The sequence below is a fragment of the Bombina bombina genome, chromosome 6 (genome assembly GCF_027579735.1).
Source record: "Bombina bombina isolate aBomBom1 chromosome 6, aBomBom1.pri, whole genome shotgun sequence".
Classification (NCBI taxonomy): Eukaryota; Metazoa; Chordata; class Amphibia; order Anura; family Bombinatoridae; genus Bombina; species Bombina bombina.
In genome coordinates, this window is record NC_069504.1 from 1068859002 (window position 1) to 1068881805 (window position 22804).

The 22804-nt window shown below is 36.8% G+C and overlaps 1 protein-coding gene across 2 annotated transcripts in view; it reads left to right on the forward strand.

The window, feature by feature from the left end:
- The first annotated feature begins 3396 nt into the window (after nucleotides 1-3396).
- The window catches only part of LOC128664182 (aldo-keto reductase family 1 member C1), a 73072-nt gene continuing 53664 nt past the window's right edge, over nucleotides 3397-22804 (forward strand). For both annotated transcript variants that reach the window (XM_053718945.1, XM_053718946.1), the window contains exons 1-3: nucleotides 3397-3564; nucleotides 6008-6175; nucleotides 6377-6493. In XM_053718945.1, coding sequence (XP_053574920.1) covers nucleotides 3487-3564; nucleotides 6008-6175; nucleotides 6377-6493 — 363 coding nt within the window. In that variant the 5' untranslated portion in view covers nucleotides 3397-3486. The remainder of the gene's footprint in view (nucleotides 3565-6007; nucleotides 6176-6376; nucleotides 6494-22804) is intronic.

The window sequence follows — 22804 nt, forward strand, 5'->3', positions numbered from 1 at the left end:
TTTAATATAGATGGCGGCGGGGTAGGGGGATTAGATTAGGGGTTAATAATTTTAAAATAGATAGCGGCGGGGTAGGGGCTCACTTTAGGGGGTAGGTAAGGTAGATGGCGGCGGTGTTAGGGGCTCACTTTAGGGGGTTATAAATTTAATATAGCTGGCGGCGGTGTTAGGGGCTCACTTTAGGGGGTTATAGATTTAATATAGCTGGCGGCGGTTTAGGGGTTAATAACTTTATTAGGTAGTGGCGGGCTCCGGGAGCGGCGGTTTAGGGGTTAATACATATTTTATTGTTAGGATAGTGAGGGGGGATAGCGGATAGAGGGTTAGACGTGTCGGGCTATGTTAGGGAGGCGTGTTAGACAGTGCGGGTGATTTAGACTTTAGTCAGGTTTTGTAGGCGCCGGCAGTTTCTAACGTGGCGTAAGTCACTGGCGACGCCAGAAATTTGTACTTGCGCAGATTTCTGGACATCGCTGGTTTATCCGACTTACGGCACTTTAGCATCTGATGGCGCCGTATATGGGATAGCTCGAGTTGCGAGCTGAAACTGCGGGCGACGTGGGTTCCCTCGCTTGCGCCGCAAACTACGCCGTTTATCGGATCGCGCCCCAGGAGTCTTTCTGCTCCCTTCCCTGGTTTTCTTTCCCTGCACTCCAGATTTGAGGTCTCTTTGAATCCTGTGGGAGCTAGCTGGTGGGCTCGGATCAATCCAGCCTGCATGAATAGCACTGCATTATAGTGCGCTACTTTTGCGAGTACCCACTTACAGTTAAGGGGATTTTATGGGAAAGAATCACTTTTACTTTATTTCACTGCACCATTGGAGCGCCTTCTTCCTTTTTTATGCTTAAATTGTCCATGTGTTTTTAAGAAGAGCTGAACCTGGTGATCGTCTACCTTTAGCGACAGCCTGTGGAGGGCGCCTTTGTTCTTGGATACCATCTTTTGGATGGCTTCAATTTGGTGACTTTTAAAAATTGATTTATTTGTTTTCAGAATTTTCAGAATTTTAGTCATGGTGCTGATTCGGAAATTAAGATTTATCCGAATCTCTGAATCGGCCAAAATTCAGCCAAAAACTAAATTCGGCTGAAACAAATTGCACGTCTGATAATATGTATTGTATAGGTAAACAGGAAATAAATTTAAATAAAAATATATAATAGATATATAGATACCTTAGCCTGATTATATGATTATAAGATATAAGATTTAATTACAAAACCTGAATAATTATATTTTAAGGTCACTGCCAGATTAACAAAAAGTTACAATTAATGACCCATTAGATCTCATACTAATACACTAATTACAGGAATATTGAACCTGTCTGCCTTAAGTTAGAAGTAACTAAAGTCACATGATTTGTAATGATCCAATAGCATAACGGTTTGTCTTTCAAATATGTTTGTGGTTTTAATATGTTTACGTCTATGATTAAGGCTCAACGCCGAAACATGTAAGATGTAGCCAGCTCCGTTTATGTTTTTTACTTGATGTGACTAATAAACTTTGTGTTTTTATTTTTGGAGAAGTGGCGGCAACTTTTTGTTTGATTACTTTAAATATTTTGCCAGCATCGCCATCCTTTGCAAAGTATATTAAAACGCCTCTCGGCGATGCTGCCTTTAAACAGTAATGTCGGCACTTTTGAATATTTCACTGAATTTCTTGTCATCTCATCACATCCTTTTTGAATATATCGCCGCCTCATACATTGCTGCGTGTGTCCTCCTGTCTTCTAATTATACTGGGGGAGGCAGAAGTTGAAGGGAGGAGCCTTCACTTGACAACCACAGAGCTTGTGGCTGTGTCTAAGAGACTGTGAGGGTTAGACTGGCTGTGCCAAGAAGGAGCCTTTGGATGCAGCCCCTATACTATCAAACTGTAACTGTCCCAGGGACAAAAAAAGGAAAACAAACATCACACATTTTTTTTATTATGCAAGGTGTTAATTTGTTTTTTTAAAAATGACTGCTATGTTATCCTATAGCAAGATAAACGAGATTTAATCATAATGTGTTTAGCATCTCAAAAATGCACAGTGCAGACATTACATGCCTTACATATTTACATATCTGTCTGGGCCTCCAAATAGATATATTAACAACAGAATGCTGCTCATCTGAAGGCAATGTGCTGGATTTGAGGAGGACTATTTGAAGCTGTTTTGCTGATGAAGAAATTAAATTGTTGGGGAGCCCTATTGTGCAAAATAGAATCTTGCCTGCAGAAGATACATCAATGGCATTCAGCTTTTGGGCTACCTTGAAATATTATTGATATGCAGACAGGTGCCCACTGGCTAGGGAGTTGGTGGTCAGCTTGGCTTACACAGTATATGTTTTCTCTTCCGTCGTTGGAGGCTTATCTTTCATTACAATAATTTGGGGATAGTGCTCATTATCAACCATTTCTCAGCCAATTATGTTACTGCTGCCCACTATCTATGTGCGTGTTGTTTGAGGAGGAATATGACATTTGGTGTTGTGCAAGTATGTGACAGCAATCACCTATCTATTATTGTTTAGGGGATATTGGCTTCCAAAGAGCACCCATATACCAAAGGCAGCATGCAACACACACAATATTACTTATATGAAAATGGGAATTTTCATAATTCAAATACGGGGCTAATTCCCCTTTAGAAATAACAATCACCTGTTTACTAGGTCAGTGTTTCTCAACCGCGGTCCTCAAGTACCCTACAACAGGTCAGGTTTTCATTATAGCTGAACCAGTGCACAGGTGAAGTAATCAGCTGATCAGTAACACCGTGGTTACTAACCTGCTCTCACCTATAAACTGATTATTTCACCTGTGCACTGGTTTAGCTTTAATAAAAACCTGGCCTGTTAGGGGAACTTGAAGACTGCAGTTGAGAAACAATGTACTATGTGACTTTTAGGGTTTTCTGGGCTCTAAGAAGGTCCCTAGCACCCATATACAAGAATTAAAATGCAGCAAGTGTCTCCTCGTTTGAGATCGAACAACCCACTGTTTGAAATGAGGGGGTCACATGATCAGTTATCTGGTGTTTAGCATAGCAACTGTAGTTACTCCACAAAATACAGAGGTGTGTGAGGCCCGGTTATTGTAATAATGTTGGGGGGTTAGGATATTCTGAAAAGGACCTTAGCATTCCCTCACCATAAAACAATATAATAAGACACTCATTTGAATAAAAAATCTTGCATCTCATTGATACACTGTTTATATTTACTCAAAGGATATTTGTTAATACATGTATAATGCAAAAAATGCTTCTATTCAAAACTAAAATGCCCCTTTAAAACCAGTCTCTATATACAACCCTCCTCCTCTGCATGTTTGAACACACCTTCCCTTCATTCATTTAGAGTCACACCTACTTGTCACAACCATCTCTGCACTAATACCAATTACTCATTTTACAGGAAAACATCTCCGCTCTAAAGTCAGACCCTCCTGCCTTGTGAAGTGCTGAGTCATTCATTGTCTGCAGAAATGACAGAAAACTATATTCTACTGAATGATGGGAATAAAATCCCTATATTAGGGTTTGGAACCTATGCTCCTGAATATGTGAGTATATATTAAGTTGTTTTTTAACTAATAGAGTTAAAATGAAAGAGTTTCTGCCTTATTTAGGGACTTAAAATGAATGACAAAAGAGAATGAGACGCCCATTGATTTTAAAGGGAGGGGGAATTAAAAGTAGCATGGAGACAAAACTCTAAGACAAATTAAACAACTGTTTAGCACAGGTGTTCCCAAAGTACAGTGGAGGGTCCCAAAAGTGAAATTAAGTGGGAATATGGAGTGTTCTATGAAAAGATGAGGGTGAATGACAGAATGAAACAGGAGGGACAATTAAAAGTAGCAAAGAGAAAAAAAAATAGGAAAAAGCACATAAATCTTTAGCATGGGTAGTCCCAAATTACGATCACAGGTTCTAATATATATATATAAAATATATATATATATATAGTTTGGTTAATGGTTTAGCACACCTTACAGAGTTTAAACACAGCTTTGGAAGTGCAGTCTACTTAAATTTTTTATTGTTTAAAAAGATAGCTAAATAGATAATCCCTTTATTATCCATCCCCCAGTTTTGCATAACCAGCACTTATATTAATATACTTTTTTACCTCTGTGATTACCTTGTATCTAACCCTTTGCAAACTGCCCCCCTTATTTCAGTTCTTTTGACCGACTTACATTTTAGCCAATCAGTGCTGACTCATAACTCTACGGGAGTGAGCACAATGTTATCCATATGAAACACATGAACTAGCACTGTCTAAATGTGAAAAAAATATTAAGAGGCAGTGTTGAAGGACTTAGAAATTAGCATATGAGCCTACCTAGGTTTAGCTTTCAACAAAGAACACCAATGGAACAAAGCAAATCCTATGATAGAAAGAAATGGGAAAGATGCATGCCCTATCTGAATCATGAAAATTTAATTTTGATTTAACTGTCCCTTTAAATGCTGAAAAGAATGCCTGCAAAAATACCTATGCATTTATATTAAAATTGCGATCTTACACACACATTATGGCCATAGTCTGCTTAGTCAGTCACCAACTTACAAAATATCTCACTGTTGACTGGTCCTAACACTACAGTACTTTGCCTTTATGGGCTGAATCATTCCTGCTTTTACTCTACATTATATAATGAGACTCCTTGGCTTTATATATAACACCTGGGCTTGGGTGGGGTGCTTTAACCAATGGAAGATGGTCAGTCTTCCTTTTTTAAATACTATTATTTTATTATTATCAGGTATTTGTAGAGCGCCAACAGATTCCGCAGCGCTAAATACTAACTCTTTTGTATTTAAAGGGACGGTCTACTCAATTTTTTCAAATTTTATTATTATTTAATAAGATAACACCTTTACTACAACCAACATTGTTATAATAATATACTTTATAACATTTAAACCTCTACATTTCTGACTGTTTCTTTTTTTTTAAATTATTTATTTATAATCCAACCGTTTAGATAAATTAAAAAAAAAAAAAAAATCATGACCCATAAGCCATCATTGAATGTATCGCTACTAATTAACTAACATATATACACCCCAGCACAATCTTGAGGTTTATTGAATTTCCCTTTGACACTTAGGATTGACAGGTGTATGTTATTGAACTCAATAGCCTACTATTTTATCTGGTTATCCAGTAAAATTAATAAAAAAGAAACATTGAACACTTATGTCCATATATTTTTTTTAATCCACTAAGGAGTAGCTACAAATTTAAAGTCCACCTATTTGAAGATCATTTACAAATATGCCAAAAGACATGCCATTTACCTATTCACTGCATTACTACATGAATAGTGCTACTTCCTTACAATGGTGGCAATATATGGAAATGATTGAAACTTCAATAAAAGGCAAGAAAAAGTACAACAGAAAATAGGTCAATACTGCTACTTGTATAAACATTGTTGCTGAGTGTGTTATCAGTGAACATAAGATAAAAAGTATTTCTGTAATACTGGCAACATATGAGTTATATTACTGGTGTGTTATTGTCTGCAACCAATAGAGTAAAAGCCTTACTTTGTTTGGGCAATTGGCAGCCAAAGTGGGGGGAGAGTGCAAAAGTACTGTTATGTGTGTTACTGGCAGTAAAAGCGAAGTGAAGTAAATTCACTATTCGAGTGTATTACCAGCATCTTGGGGTAAAATTACTGCTTTGCTTGTTACTGGTAGCCAGTAAAAAGCAAAGGTATAGGATGGGAACTATAATAAATCTTTAGGGAGGGGCCAATGTATGACCCCCTACATTATCATTCCCCATAATTTGCTGGACATACAATATTTTTGTGAAGGACAGCTGCTTTCCTTTTTTTCTATATTTATCCTTTGTTCTGTATTTATCAGTAGTTACTTTGTACAGGCTTTTTTGTTCTTTGTTTTGGCATTCACCCATCTGTGTTAGCTGTGTCTATTTGCACTTCCATCACTGTTCCATAATGGAAATTTTGTTCACTTATGTTCTAGTTTCCTAAATCTCAGAGTGAGGAAGCCACAAAGGTTGCAATTGATTTTGGCTTCCGCCATATTGATGGTGCTCATCTATATGGCAATGAAGCAGAAGTTGGACGGGCCATCCAAGAGAAAATTAAAGATGGGACAGTAAAAAGGGAAGACTTATTCTATACTGGAAAGGTAAGTACTCAAACGTTTCAGAAGTTGTCTTTTTTTTTTCACAGCTTCCAGAATTCTTTCTTTCTCTTCTCTCTTCTTTTCCAAAAGTTGATATCCTTCTTGGCACTGAAAAAAATCTTCAGAATGTTTTTCATTGTATTATTCTGTTCTCCTTATAGTAAAATTGATTCTGTTTTTGAATGTGTTTTTTTTTTTTTTTAGCTGTGGAGCTCATTCCATGTCCCTGAACTGATCCAACCTCATCTGAAACAGTCCCTACAAACCCTACAACTGGATTACATGGATCTTTATATCATCCACTGGCCTATTTCCTGCAAGGTTTGTAAAAAATCTGTTCATGTTTCTCAACTAATGCAAAGACACAAAAATGTTACTGTTCTGAGTTTACTTCATCTGCTGGACCTATTTTTAATAATTCCCCAATAAGGTAGGAATTGATTAGCGTATGATTCTTCTTAGTTAAAAGGAATAGTAATCACTTTGTAATTACAAGATTTTTCCGCAGACTTGCAATAAACTAATATACTGGGTGAGTTTGAATGGTGTCGAATGTAGATTTGAAATGTTTACTATCTTATCTTATAACCAACATAACATTATTTAGTTACGTAAATATTTAGGCTTTTCACTGCATGAAAACTTACCTTAGAAGCTAAGGCTTTCTTAATTTAGTTAACAATATTTGATTTTAAGAACGTAAATATTAAACCTTGTGCAAGATGATGCTGGATACAATAACGAATAGCTTCCAAAGAAAGGAGTGTCATTTTCTTTTCTAAAAGACTCCAGGGGAAACTCCAAAGAGAGAGGGGTTTATGTGCTTTCCAAAAATAAATATAAATATTAGTTTATCTGAGAAAGAAAAAAAAGTGTGACAGGTTGACCTTTTCATGGAATTGCCCATTTATCAATGTAACTTTTTTGTGAAGTTTAAGAAAGTCCAGATGTATTAATACGTGCTGAAATAATGTTCTGTATTTTATCCAAAGATAATACCATTATTATGTAATTTAGTACAATACCATTGGATATGTATCAAAAATCCCTTGGAAGTATTTAAATACAGGTTTGCAAAAATGTTTGAATATACAAGTTGTGCCAAGTACCATCTAGAAAGAATTTTTATAGTATTAAATATATGACCATTCATCGTCTTGTTATAGCTACCAAGCAGAGCTTCTGGAGGGTGCAATGTTGCATTTTGCATATGGTAGGGAGTACAACATTTGATTGGCTGTGCCGCCCACTATCTTAAAGGGAAATGAAACCCAAGAATGTTCTTTTGTGATTCAGACAGAGCATATTTATTATTTTTTTAAAAGTTTCCAATTTACTTCTATTATAAAATTAGCTTGGTTGCCTTGATATTCTGTGTTGAAGAGATACCTAGGTAGGCATCAGGAGCATTAGATGGTAAGAAATAGTTCTGCCATCTAGTGCTCTGCAAATGGAAAATATTCTTGCAAAACTGCTGCCAGATTGTGCTCCAGAAATGGACCAGCTCCTACGCATACGTCCATGATTTTCAGTAAAAGATATGAAGAGAACAAAGAGAAATTTATAATAGAATTAAATTTGAAAGTTGTTTAAAATTGCATTTCCATCAGAATCATGAAAGAAAAATTTTGGGTTTCCTTGACCCATTGGCCTCTAGTTATCATGGTCTGCCGGACCTGATCCGACACTGCGGATCAGGTCCGCCAGACCTCGCTGAATACGGCGAGCAATACGCTCGCCGTATTCAGCATTGCACCAGCAGCTCACAAGAGCTGCTGGTGCAACACCGCCCCCTGCAGCTTTGCAGCAGGGGGGTGTCAATCAACCCGATCGTACTCAATCGGGTTGTATTGTGGCGATGTCTGTCCACCTGCTCAGAGCAGGCGGACAGGTTATGGAGCAGCGGTCTTTGTGACCGCTGCTTCATAACTGCTGTTTCTGGTGATTCTGCAGGCTCGCCAGAAACACGGGGCATCAAGCTCCATACGGAGCTTGATAAATATGCCCCATAGAGTCGTCCATTCACCGGCTCTCATCAAACATAACAACATATAATTTTACTTACATAAATAAAAACAGACACTTACATTTTTGGTATAAAGATCTGGCCACAGCCTGTTTATTAAATAACATAACTTTAAATAGCACTTATAAATGAACCACTGTTATCAAACCACCATAACTTGTTGTAATCCAACAACCATTTTCTGTTTTGTGCTAACACCAATGTAATATAATCTTCCACTTTCCAATTAACCATTTTTTATTGACCAGGCCGTCTATAATTTCAGCTGGACATAGCAAGGTGCCAAGTCCGTTTACTTATTTTACTCTTCTACTCAGCTCCAAGGGACCCCATGCCCAAGTAGCAAATTACCCAGCTCTCCCACCCCTTGGGGAGGCTACCAAATCAACCCTGCTTTTTGCCATGGTAATAAAATTTTGATGTCTAGCACACCCTCCTCATTGCTGTGACAAACCATAAATTAAGGGAGGGAGGTAGGGAGGGAAAATGGAACCTAATTATTGACTCCTGTCTGGATAAGTGTTTTCTGACTAATGGCGCCAACTCCTGCTTGCCTCGGCACTTCCTCATTTCTACCCCTCCTACTTCCATAACTAAGGAGCCTCACTCCTCCCCCTGGATCAAGGAGCCCCTACAACTATGTGCTTCCGTTTGCGCGGCTGAACAATCCCTTTAAAAAAAATAAAGCAGCAAAGAGTGGGCTGTCTGTATGTCAGGTGTACCGTGACTAGGGTTGCCACCTCGGCCATGTTTTCCTCGACACTTATGAGTTATACATGCGGCATGGTGTGCAGAGAGGAACATGATTAATGCTGTTTAGTGTCACTATTTGTGTGCTGTCCAGAGTTTAAATTCATGTTCCTACCTACACACCCTGCAGCATGTAAAGAAAAACATGGCTGAGATGGATACCCTAACCGTGATGAACATGAAGTGTTTTAAATGATATTTTTTAACAAGCCACTACACCTATAATAACTATGAGCTACAATGTATTTTAGAGACTGAAAAAAGTGTTCACTGTTTCTTTTAATTGTTACTAAGCAAAAAATAAAAGTTTTCTTTCATTAACTTCCCTTATTAAAGGGACAGTGTACACTTACATTTTTGTCTCCACTTTAATTTGTTTCCAGTGATCCATTTAACCTGCTAGAGTGTGTAAAATTGTTTTTAAATAGCTAATTTACCTTTATTTTGGTATTTGAAATAGCAGATTGTGCCTATGGTATCCCTACCTATTCTGAAAGTTTCTATACTTGGCTATAAAAAGAATTTGTAAACCTAGCTAGCAGAACAAAGTACACTCCCAGTGGGGGCTAGGAGAGATAAGTAATAAAGTGTTAATTTTCAATTGTTTTCTCTAAGTGCCTGATGATCAATTATTCTCCTGCTTGGAGTGAAATTGTAATGCAGACTTCAAAAAAAGGGCGGAACTCTCCAGTACTACAAGAGCTCTCTCGCATTTCTCTTTCTGAAGGTTACACTTTGTGCTTTGCAATTTATATTACTTTACACCTCAGACTGGGTCCTTTTCAGTATTATTACATTTAAGCTTTGCACTTTCCATTTAATATTTTAATACATTTAGATTTAGATCCAGCTGTGATTTTACAAATTTTGATTATGTTTTGAAAGTTTTTGTGTTAATGTAACAAATAAGGATCATGATTTGTATATTTTACAACTTACATAGCATTTGGTATTTTCCCTATTACAAAATAAAACACAGCTTCAGAAAGAGGGAGGGACAGGGGAGTTCCCTATATATTTCTGAAGATTTCTTGTCTTGTAAAATGGTGTAAGCATTTTAAACAACCTGATCTCACTGTTTTTTCTTGTCAACTGTATGCAGGTAAAGTTTGCTTATAGTTCAAAATACACTTTTTTCAACTGAAATAAAAGTAATATATACTTAACCAGTGTTTCTCAACTCCAGTCCTCAGGACCCTTAACAGGCTAGATATTCATTGTCTTAACTAGAGCACATGTTAATAATTAACTGAAGGGTGAAAGCAGGTTAGAAACCATGGTTATTGATCAGCTGATTATTTCACCTGTGATCTAGTTAAGATATAATGAATATCTGGTCTGTTAATGGTCCTAAGGACTGGAGTTGAGAAACACTGTACTAAACTATGGGCAAAATCAAGTTCAATTGTAGTGGAAACTTTTCAATTTAATTTGAAGGTCTTTCTGAAGGTTACACTTTGTGCTTTGCATTTTATATTACTTTACACCTCAGACTGGGTCCTTTTCAGTATTATTACATTTAAGCTTTGCACTTTCCATTTAATATTTTAATTAATTTAGATATAGATCCAGCTGTGATTTTACAAATTTTTATTATGTTTTGAAAGTTTTTGTGTTAATGTAACAAATAAGGATCATTATTTGTATATTTTACAACTTACATAGCATTTGGTATTTTCCCTATTACAAAATAAAACACAGCTTCAGAAAGAGGGAGTTCACTATATATTTCTGAAGATTTCTTGTCTTGTAAAATGGTGTAAGCATTTTAAACAACCTGATCTCACTGTTTTTTCTTGTCAACTGTATGCAGGTAAAGTTTGCTTATAGTTCAAAATACACTTTTTCAACTGAAATAAAAGTAATATATACTTAACCAGTGTTTCTCAACTCCAGTCCTCAGGACCCTTAACAGGCTAGATATTCATTGTCTTAACTAGAGCACATGTTAAATAATTAACTGAAGGGTGAGAGCAGGTTAGAAACTATGGTTATTGATCAGCTGATTATTTCACCTGTGATCTAGTTAAGATATAATGAATATCTGGTCTGTTAATGGTCCTAAGGACTGGAGTTGAGAAACACTGTACTAAACTATGGGCAAAATCAAGTTCAATTGTAGTGGAAACTTTTCAATTTAATTTGTAATTGATGCAAACTGAGCCTTCATATCAGCCCGAGGTGTTCTCCATTTACCTTTTCCTGTGAAATTCCATATCCCAGAGAGCTTTATTACATTCTATGGATGTCATCTCTCATCTCTGTAGGACTTCCAGGATCCACACCCTTTCTTATAAAATTCAGTGATTTCAGGCCCTTTGAAGTCCGCACTATAATTTCTCTCAAAACTACAAAACCTTTGCTTATCAGGTCCATAGAAAGTAATAAAGCTCTCTGGGAAACTTAAGCTGTCAGTTATTCAGTTTTATTTTAAAAGAAGAAATACAAAGTGCAATGCAATTTGTAAAATATACTGTCATGTCTCTTTAAATCTTCCTTTATGCCCATTATCAGATACACCCTATTTAAAGCCAATAGTATCACTACCAAGTTGCCTGAATATTGAAGTCTGTTAAGTGTACCTGTGCTCCTCAGCTCAAGCCTTACCTTTGTTTTGTAGAGAGTTACTATTTTACTCTCTTTGTGCTTAAAGACTTTGTACTTTGTGTCTTAAACTTTTGTATTGCTTATAACGGAATTACTCTTCAGTTAGTCCATACCGGATCATCCGCACCTGTGTGCTCAGCTGCTTTACTTTGCCTGCACGCTGTTTCCATTACAGTGAACTACGGATAGCTCTCTTACTACTTTGCCTCCAAGAATCTCACCGTAACATCATAGAGTTTGTAACTCTATAACTGCAAGTATCTTTACTTTCTGTTTATGTCTTTGAACATTACTCATCTATATACCAAGCTCTGTGTGTCTTTGCATAAGTCGCAAATAACATTGTATCATCATACACTCGCTCACTCACGTAATGAACTAAACCTGTTTGGCTTTCCAGTTCAGTCTGTGTAAAGCTGTAATCAAGTTACTATGGATCTGAACTCATACGTATCAAAGTTATCTAACGGATCTCCTGCATTAACATTGTGCCTGTTACAACTTGCTTACGTAGCTTAACCATATGCTCTGTGCAGTTCATCTAAGAAGTTTTAAGTTAACTTATCCTGAGCCTCAGTCTAAACTGTTATACTCGATAAAACTAAATTACTCATCAGACCTGTTACAAATATATTGGGCATATCGAATTGGTATGTTTCATTATACTTCAATATTCTATAACCTAGAATTTTGCTACTTAAGTAACACCCAGATTTAATACCATTTTATCTGGGATTGCTTAGCTAGCTACAAAACCATATTAACTGAACTATAAATTCTTGTTGTGAAGGTGTGAGTCTGACATAATATTCAGGCCATAAAAAATAAATATAATCTGTTTTCTGCATTATGGATCCTAATGAAATAAACAGTCAGTTTGCTACATTAAAATTAGAAAATAGATTATCTGGCACGTGGGTTAACGGAAGTGCAAACTGAGAACTCTGTATTAAAAGATTTATTAAAGGATGCATTAACAACCAAACCAAATGACTCTCCTGAACCACACATAAATCTACCCAGTTCTTTCTCTGGGAAACGTACAGAATTTAGAGATTTTAAAAATACATGTAATCTTTTATTTTCTATGAAGCCTCGCACATATCATTCTGAAAGGATAAAGGTGTGCACTACAATTTCATTTCTCTCTGGGGAACCCAGGACATGGGCCAACCACTTTTTTGAAGCTAACGACCCCATATTAGACTCATTGGATAATTTATTTTTTTCTAAAATGTCATCTTTATATGAGGATTGTAATAAACAAATTAATGCAGAGACTAAATTACGTTCCTTAAAACAAGGGAAGAGAACAGTTGAAGAATACATAACTGAGTTTCAGATGTGGACAACTGATTCCCTTTGGAACCAGTTAAGTTTAAAACACCAGTTCCGCCTGGGACTATCTGAATGTTTAAAAGATGAACTTTCACAATTGGATATGCCAGAGACACTTGAGAGTTTGATGAATTTATGTATTACTTTGGATCGTCGTCTGAGAGAAAGAAGGACAGAAAGGTCTGTCAATGATGCTATTTCTAAACGTTCCTATATTTCAGTTAACAGCTCAGAGAAATCTCCTACATATTCTACTCCAATGGAAATAGGAACTATTAAAGGCCCACTCTCTCAAGAAGAGAAAACATGTAGGAGACTATCACACTTATGTTTGTATTGTACTAACAAGGTCCATATAGTTTCTGCTTGTCCTTTGCTTGCGAGAAAAGGTAAGGAGAAATATATTAATTCTCTTACTACTAGTGATATTTCCACTCATCTTTCTTTCGCTTTATCTCTACAGTGGGATCAACAACTTATCCCGACTGAAACAATAATCGATTCTGGTGCATGTGGATATTTCATAAATGCTGAATTTGTTAAATTGAATAAAATTCCCACTGTAGCTAAGCAAACACCTATTTTTGTTAAATTCATAGATGGAAGTTTTATACAAAAAAGACCTATAACTCATCACACAATTCCTCTTTTAATTTCTGACACAAAGGGTCACACTGAGTTTATATCTTTTGACATCATACCTAAATCCCTACATAACATCATTTTGGGGTATCCTTGGTTGACCAAACACAACCCCACAATTGACTGGAATTCACATAATATAAATCTAACTACTGTCTGAAAACATGTTTCCCTCATTGTGTAATATATATGAGATTGCTATTCCAAGTGTGTATCAGGATCTAATAGATGTTTTTAATATGAGCGGAGCGGAAAATTTACCGCCACACAGGATATTTGATTGTCCAATTGATTTCATACCTGGTTCACAATTACCACATGGAAAAATATATCCTTTATCACAAAAAGAATTAACTCACGTGAAAATCTTAAAAAAGGGTTCATCACCCCTTCTACCTCACCAACTGCAGCTGGAATATTTTTTGTAAAAAATAAAGATGAATCTTTAAGTCCAATCATTGATTATAGGGATGTAAATGCCATAACAGTAAAAAAAACGATATCCACTCCCACTCATCCCTGAATTGCTGGAATGCCTATCTAATGCCACCATATATACCAAACTAGATCTTAAAGGGGCTTATAATCTTATCCGCATTAAAGAGAGGGAAGAGTGGATAACAGCATTTTGAACTAGATATGGCCTATACCAATATAGAGTAATGCCTTTTGGGCTCTGCAATGCCCCTGGTACGTTCCAATATTTTATCAATGAAATATTCAAAGATCTAACAGACTTGTGTGTAATCATATATCTTGATAATATATTAATATATTCTGAGAATTCTGCTGAGCATGAAAAACATGTACGTTGGGTACTTACCAGATTACGTGAACATAAACTCTATGCAAAACTTGAAAAATGTCAGTTTCATGTAAAAAAGATTTCTTGTATACATTATAACTCCTAATAGCATACAAATGGATCCAGTCAAAATATCAGTGATAACCAATTGGCCACAACCTAAATCTGTAAAATCACTTCAAAGATTTCTAGGTTTTTCTAATGTCTATAGAAAATGTATCTCAGGTTTTTCTACCATAGTAAAACCACTTACTTAACTTACTAAAAAACATCAACAGTTCATTTGGACAAATGAAGCTCAACAAGCCTTTGATTTCCTAAAAAAGAGCTTTACAACTGCCCCCATATTGATTCTTCCAAATCATAACACTCAATTTGTTTTGGAAGTAGACGCCTCAAATTCTGGAATTGGTGCAGTCCTTTCTCAATGAAGTGAACAAACTAACAAACTTCACCCTGTCTCCTTTTATTCCAGAACTCTCCAACCTGCTGAGATTAAATACTCCGTTGGAGACAAAGAACTTTTGGCAATTAAAAGTGCATTAGAGACTTGGAGACATCTATTGGAAGGAACTGAAATACCTTTTTTAATCTATACAGATCATAAAAATCTCGAGTATTTAAAGAAAAATAAGACCTTGTCCTCTAGGCAAGTCAGATGGGCCTTATTCATGGATAGGTTTGACTTTCGTATTACTTACAGACCCGGTACTCAAAATAGTAAAGCAGATGCTTAATTAAAAGTATATGATTTCACTCCTCCTAAAGATTCATTTGATTTACTTATACCTGCTGAAAAGATTTTGGCCAGTATATTCACTCTTTAAAAAGAAATACTCAAAGCTCAAAATTTGTACCCAGGACCTCCTAAAGAATGTACCCTTAACTCGAATACTGGATTGTACTACCACTTAGACAAATTGTATATACCAGTTAACATTAGAGATCTCATTCTACTTCATTTCCATGATAACGTTTTATCAGGACATCCTGGAGTAAAGAAAACTATAGATATTATCAGAAGATACTTCTTGTGGCTAAAGATGGATCAGTTTATTCACAACTATTTAAACTCATGTCAGATATGTGCAAGAAATAAATTAGAGCATAAAAGACCCATTGGTTATTTGACCCCAATACCAGTACCTGATGCACCTTGGTCCACAATATCAATGGACTTCATAGTTAAACTTCCAGTTTCACAGCAATATAGTACTATACTTGTAGTTGTAGACCACCTTACAAAACTAGCACATTTCATACTGCTTAAACAACTGCCTACAGCTAGAACAACAGCACATATTTTTATCAACTCCATAGTCAAACTGCATGGCATACCCAACACTATAATTACAGATCGTGGCACTCAGATTACTTCCTCCTTTTGGAAATCTCTATGTACACTCCTAAAGATTGACTCTAGACTTTCTACTTCCTATCACCCTCAAACTAACGGTTTAACTGAAAAAATAAACCAGATATTGGAACAGTATCTGAGATGTTACATATCACATCTTCAAGACGACTGGGTGACTTTTCTTTCTATGGCAGAGTTTTCATATAACAATTCAATATCCTCTTTTTCAAAAATAACTCCATTCTTTGCCACATATGGTTTTCATCCATCTACCATAAAAATCTCTAAAACTACAGTTAATTCACCAGCAGCTATTGATTATTCTACATCCTTAAGACAAAGATTGAAAACGCATCTGGAAGAAGCAAAAGCACGTCAAAAACATTATTATGATTTACATCATAGACCAAGTTCGAACTACAAGATAGGAGATTCAGTTTGGTTATCTACGAAGTATTTCAAGTTACAAGTACCCAGTAAAAAGTTAGGAAACCAGTTCATTGGACCGTTCATCATAAAACGAATTGTAAATCCTAATGCTGTTACTTTGGAATTACCTGAGACCTATAAAATACATCCGACATTTCATGTGTTATTACTAAAACCTTATGTTCCTAACACCCATACCAACCTACAGTAGTACCACCACCAGCCATTAAGATCGATAGTCATGTAGAATACGAAGTTCAGGCAATTTTTGACTCCCGGATCAGACATCGTAAATTGGAGTATCTGATAAAATGGAGAGGTTACGGATCTGAAGAAAACTCATGGCAACCTTGTGTCGATGTTCATGCTCCTCGACTAAAATCTGCATTTCATTGTAGATACCCTTTGAAACCTAGATCTGATTCCCCTGAGATGAGTCCTTGAAGAGGGGGATATGTCATGTCTCTTTAAATCTTCCTACACCCATTATCAGATACACCCTATTTAAAGCCAATAGTATTACTCCCAAGTTGCCTGAATATTGAAGTCTGTTAAGTGTACCTGTGCTCTTCAGCTCAAGCCTTACCTTTGTTTTGTAGAGAGTTACTATTTTACTCTCTTTGTGCTTAAAGACTTTGTACTTTGTGTCTTAAACTTTTGTATTGCTTATTATGGAATTACTCTCCAGTTACTCCATACCGGATCATCCGCACCTGTGTGCTCAGCTGCTTTACTTTGCCTACACGCAGTTTCCATTACAGTGTACTATGGATAGCTCTCTTACTACTTTGCCTCCAAGAATCTCACCGTAACATCATAGAGTTTGTAACTCTATAACCGCAAGTATCTTTACTTTCTGTTTATGCCTTTGAACATTACTCATCTACAGTATATACCGAGCTCTGTGTGTCTTTGCATAAGTCGCAACTAACATTGTATCATCATACACTTGCTCACTCACATAATGAACTAAACCTGTTTTGCTTTCCAGTTCAGTCTGTGTAAAGCTGTAATCAAGTTACTATGTTTTGCCTCTTGGATTTGAACTCATACATATCAAAGTTATCTAACGGATCTCCTGCATAGTGCATTAACATTGTGTCTGTTACAACTTGCTTACGTAGCTTAACCATATGCTCTGTGCAGTTCATCTAAGAAGTTTTAAGTTAACTTATCCTGATCCTCAGTCTAAACTGTTATAAGCAATAAAACTAAATTACTCATCAGACCTGTTACAAATATATATCAAATTGGTATGTTTAATTATACTTCAATATTCTATAACCTAGAATTTTGCTACTTAAGTAACACCCAGATTTAATACCATTTTATCTGGGATTGCTTAGCTAGCTACAAAACCATATTAACTGAACTATAAATTCTTGTTGTGAAGGTGAGTCTGACAGATACTCATAAATATATAATTTGTTAAAGTTACATAAACACTGGGAAAGCATGATCAGAATTTTTAAAATCACAATCCTAAACACACTGCTTTATTCAAATTAAAATACAAACTAGAACGTGCAACGTTTAAATCTAATAAAACTTAATCTGAAGTGTAAATTTAATATAAATTACAAAGCACAAAGTGTAATTGCATAAGAACTGTCATGTCATGCAGTGCTATATTGTGCTGCGCTTGTCTCTCCTTCACATACAGAAATGCAGGGATTGTTCCTTGGAGAAGTATAGCATAATCTGCCTTTTAAGAATTTCACTAGGGATCTTTCAGTGTTGGAGGATTATTTTAGATCATCTCACCTGAGCGGAGAGCTTTAGATCATCAGATCCCAAGTATTGGGCTTTGATTTACAGACAGAGATAATATACAGAAGTATGTGTGTACAGATAGGGATAAAATAAGGATATCTGATTTCCCAGCAAGTTCAACACGCTATATAATGGGTTGTGGTTTCAAAGAACAAAACAAACTCTTTCATATAAAAAAATAATCATAAAGAAACAATGGTTTCATACATTTTATAACAAGTCACTGGAAAAAAATTAAGGGAGAACAATTTTATAGTACAATGTCCCTTAAAGGGACAGTATACACTCATTTTCATATAACTGCATGTAATAGACACTACTATAAAGAATAAGATGCACAGATACTGATATAAAAATCCAGTGTAAAACTGTTTAAAAACTTACGGCTAGATTTAGAGTTTTGTCGGTAAAGACCCGAAAAGCTAACGCCGGCTTTTTTCTGGCCGCACCATAAAAATAACTCTGGTATTGAGAGTCCACATAAAGGCTGCGTTAGGCTCCAAAAAAGGAGCGTAGAGCATATTTAACGCAGCTTCAACTCTCGATACCAGAGTTGCTTACGCAAGCGGCCAGCCTCAAAAACGTGCTCGTGCACGATTCCCCCATAGAAAACAATGGGGCTGTTTGAGCTGAAAAAAAACCTAACACCTGCAAAAAAGCCGCGTTCAGCTCCTAACGCAGCCCCATTGTTTGCTATGCGGAAACACTTCCTACGTCTGCACCTAACACCCTAACATGTACCCCGAGTCTAAACACCCCTAGCCTTACACTTATTAACCCCTAATCTGCCGCCCCCGCTATCGCTGACACCTGCATATTATTATTAACCCCTAATCTGCCGCTCCGTAAACCGCCGCTACTTACATTATCCCTATGTACCCCTAATCTGCTGCCCTAACATCGCCGACCCCTATATTATATTTATTAACCCCTAATCTGCCCCCCACAACGTCGCCTCCACCTGCCTACACTTATTAACCCATTATCTGCCGAGCGGACCTGAGCGCTACTATAATAAAGTTATTAACCCCTAATCCGCCTCACTAACCCTATAATAAATAGTATTAACCCCTAATCTGCCCTCCCTAACATCGCTGACACCTAACTTCAATTATTAACCCCTAATCTGCCGACTGGAGCTCACCGCTATTCTAATAAATGTATTAACCCCTAAAGCTAAGTCTAACCCTAACACTAACACCCCCCTAAGTTAAATATAATTTACATCTAACGAAATTAATTATCTCTTATTAAATAAATGATTCCTATTTAAAGCTAAATACTTACCTGTAAAATAAATCCTAATATAGCTACACTATAAATTATAATTATATTATAGCTATTTTAGGATTAATATTTATTTTACAGGTAACTTTGTAATTATTTTAACCAGGTACAATAGCTATTAAATAGTTAAGATCTATTTAATAGTTACCTAGTTAAAATAATTACAAAATTACCTGTAAAATAAATCCTAACCTAAGTTACAATTAAACCTAACACTACACTATCATTAAATTAATTAAATAAAATATCTACAATTAACTACAATTAAACCTAACACTACACTATCAATACATTAATTAAATACAATACCTACAAATAACTACAATGAAATAAACTAACTAAAGTACAAAAAATAAAAAAGAACTAAGTTACAAAAAATAAAAAAATATTTACAAACATAAGAAAAATATTACAACAATTTTAAACTAATTACACCTACTCTAAGCCCCCTAATAAAATAACAAAGCCCCCCCAAAATAAAAAAATGCCCTACCCTATTCTAAATTACTAAAGTTCAAAGCTCTTTTACCTTACCAGCCCTGAACAGGGCCCTTTGCGGGGCATGCCCCAAGAAGTTCAGCTCTTTTGCCTGTAAAAAAAAACATACAATACCCCCCCCCAACATTACAACCCACCACCCACATACCCCTAATCTAACCCAAACCCCCCTTAAATAAACCTAACACTAAGCCCCTGAAGATCATCCTACCTTGTCTTCACCTCAAAGGGTATCACACCGATCCATCCTGGCTCCGATATCTTCATCCAACCCAAGCGGGGGCTAGACATCCACTGAAGAAGTCCAAAAGAGGGTCCAAAGTCTTCATCCTATCCGGGAAGAAGAGTAGATCCGGACCGGCAACCATCATCTTCCAAGCGGCATCTTCTATCTTCATCCGATGAGGACCGGCTCCATCCTGAAGACCTCCACCGCGGACCCATCTTCATCCTGCGACGTCCAACTGAAGAATGACGGCTCCTTTAAGGGACGTCATCCAAGATGGCGTCCCTCGAATTCCGATTGGCTGATAGGATTCTATCAGCCAATCGGAATTAAGGTAGGAATATTCTGATTGGCTGATGGAATCAGCCAATCAGAATCAAGTTCAATCCGATTGGCTGATCCAATCAGCCAATCAGATTGAGCTCGCATTCTATTGGCTGTTCCGATCAGCCAATAGAATGCGAGCTCAATCTGATTGGCTGATTGGATCAGCCAATCAGATTGAGCTCGCATTCTATTGGCTGTTCCGATCAGCCAATAGAATGCGAGCTCAATCTGATTGGCTGATTGGATCAGCCAATCGGATTGATCTTCATTCTGATTGGCTGATTCCATCAGCCAATCAGAATATTCCTACCTTAATTCCGATTGGCTGATAGAATCCTATCAGCCAATCGGAATTCGAGGGACGCCATCTTGGATGACGTCCCTTAAAGGAGCCGTCATTCTTCAGTTGGACGTCGCAGGATGAAGATGGGTCCGCGGTGGAGGTCTTCAGGATGGAGCCGGTCCTCATCGGATGAAGATAGAAGATGCCGCTTGGAAGATGATGGTTGCCGGTCCGGATCTACTCTTCTTCCCGGATAGGATGAAGACTTTTGACCCTCTTCTGGACTTCTTCAGTGGATGTCTAGCCCCCACTTGGGTTGGATGAAGATATCGGAGCCAGGACGGATCGGTGTGATACCTGGTGAGGTGAAGACAAGGTAGGATGATCTTCAGGGGCTTAGTGTTAGGTTTATTTAAGGGGGGTTTGGGTTAGATTAGGGGTATGTGGGTGGTGGGTTGTAATGTTGGGGGGGGTATTGTATGTTTTTTTTACAGGCAAAAGAGCTGAACTTCTTGGGGCATGCCCCGCAAAGGGCCCTGTTCAGGGCTGGTAAGGTAAAAGAGCTTTGAACTTTAGTAATTTAGAATAGGGTAGGGCATTTTTTTATTTTGGGGGGCTTTGTTATTTTATTAGGGAGCTTAGAGTAGGTGTAATTAGTTTAAAATTGTTGTAATATTTTTCTTATGTTTGTAAATATTTTTTTACTTTTTGTAACTTAGTTCTTTTTTATTTTTTTAACTTTAGTTAGTTTATTTCATTGTAGTTATAGCGCTGCGGAATCTGTTGGCGCTCTACAAATAACCGATAATAATAGGTATTGTATTTAATTTATTTATTGATAGTGTAGTGTTAGGTTTAATTGTAGGTAATTGTAGGTATTTTATTTAATTAATTTATTGATAGTGTAGTGTTAGGTTTAATTGTAACTTAGGTTAGGATTTATTTTACAGGTAATTTTGTAATTATTTTAACTATTTTAGCTATTAAATAGTTCTTAACTATTTAATAGCTATTGTACCTGGTTAAAATAAATACAAAGTTACCTGTAAAATAAATATTAATCCTAAAATAGCTATAATATAATTATAATTTATATTGTAGCTATATTAGGATTTATTTTACAGGTAAGTATTTATCTTTAAATAGGAATAATTTATTTAATAAGAGTTAATTAATTTCGTTAGATTAAAATTATATTTAATTTAGGAGGTGTTAGTGTTAGGGTTAGACTTAGCTTTAGGGGTTAATACATTTATTAGAATAGCGGTGAGCTCCAGTCGGCAGATAAGGGGTTAATGTTTGAAGTTAGGTGTCTGCAATGTTAGGGAGGGCAGATTAGGGGTTAATACTATTTATTATAGGGTTAGTGAGGCGGATTAGGGGTTAATAACTTTATAATAATAGCGGTGCGGTCCGCTCGGCAGATTAGGGGTTAATAAGTGTAGGCAGGTGGAGGCGAAAGTTGAGGGGGGCAGATTAGGGGTTAATAAATATAATATAGGGGTCGGCGGTGTTAGGGGCAGCAGATTAGGGGTACATAGCTATAATGTAGCTGGCGGCTCTTTGCGGTCGGCAGATTAGGGGTTAATTATTGTAGGTAGCTGGCGGCGACGTTGTGGGGGGCAGATTAGGGGTTAATAAATATAATATAGGGGTCAGCGGTGTTAGGGGCAGCAGATTAGGGGTACATAAGGATAACGTAGTTGGCGGTCGGCAGATTAGGGGTTAAAAAAATTTAATCGAGTTGCGGCGATGTGGGGGGACCTCGGTTTAGGGGTACATAGGTAGTTTATGGGTGTTAGTGTACTTTAGAGTACAGAAGTTAAGAGCTTTATAAACCGGCGTTAGCCCAGAAAGCTCTTAACTACTGACTTTTTTCCTGCGGCTGGAGTTTTGTCGTTAGATTTCTAATGCTCACTTCAGACACGACTCTAAATACCGGAGTTAGAAAAATCCCATTGAAAAGATAGGATACGCAATTTACGTAAGGGGTTCTGCATTATGGAAAAGTCGCGGCTGAAAAGTGAGCGTTAGACCCTTTTTTGAGTGACTCCAAATACCGGAGGTAGCCTAAAACCAGCGTTAGGAGCCTCTAACGCTGGTTTTCACGGCTAACGCCAAACTCTAAATCTAGGCCTTACTTAGCTCTCAGTTTAGCTCTGTTGAAAAGGTAGCTGGAAAGCCCACTGCAAGTGGGAAATAAGACACTCCCCCCCCCTTCTTTTGCATATGAAAAGACCCTTTACACAAACAGGAGCAAGCTGGAGAAGGTAGCAGACGGTAT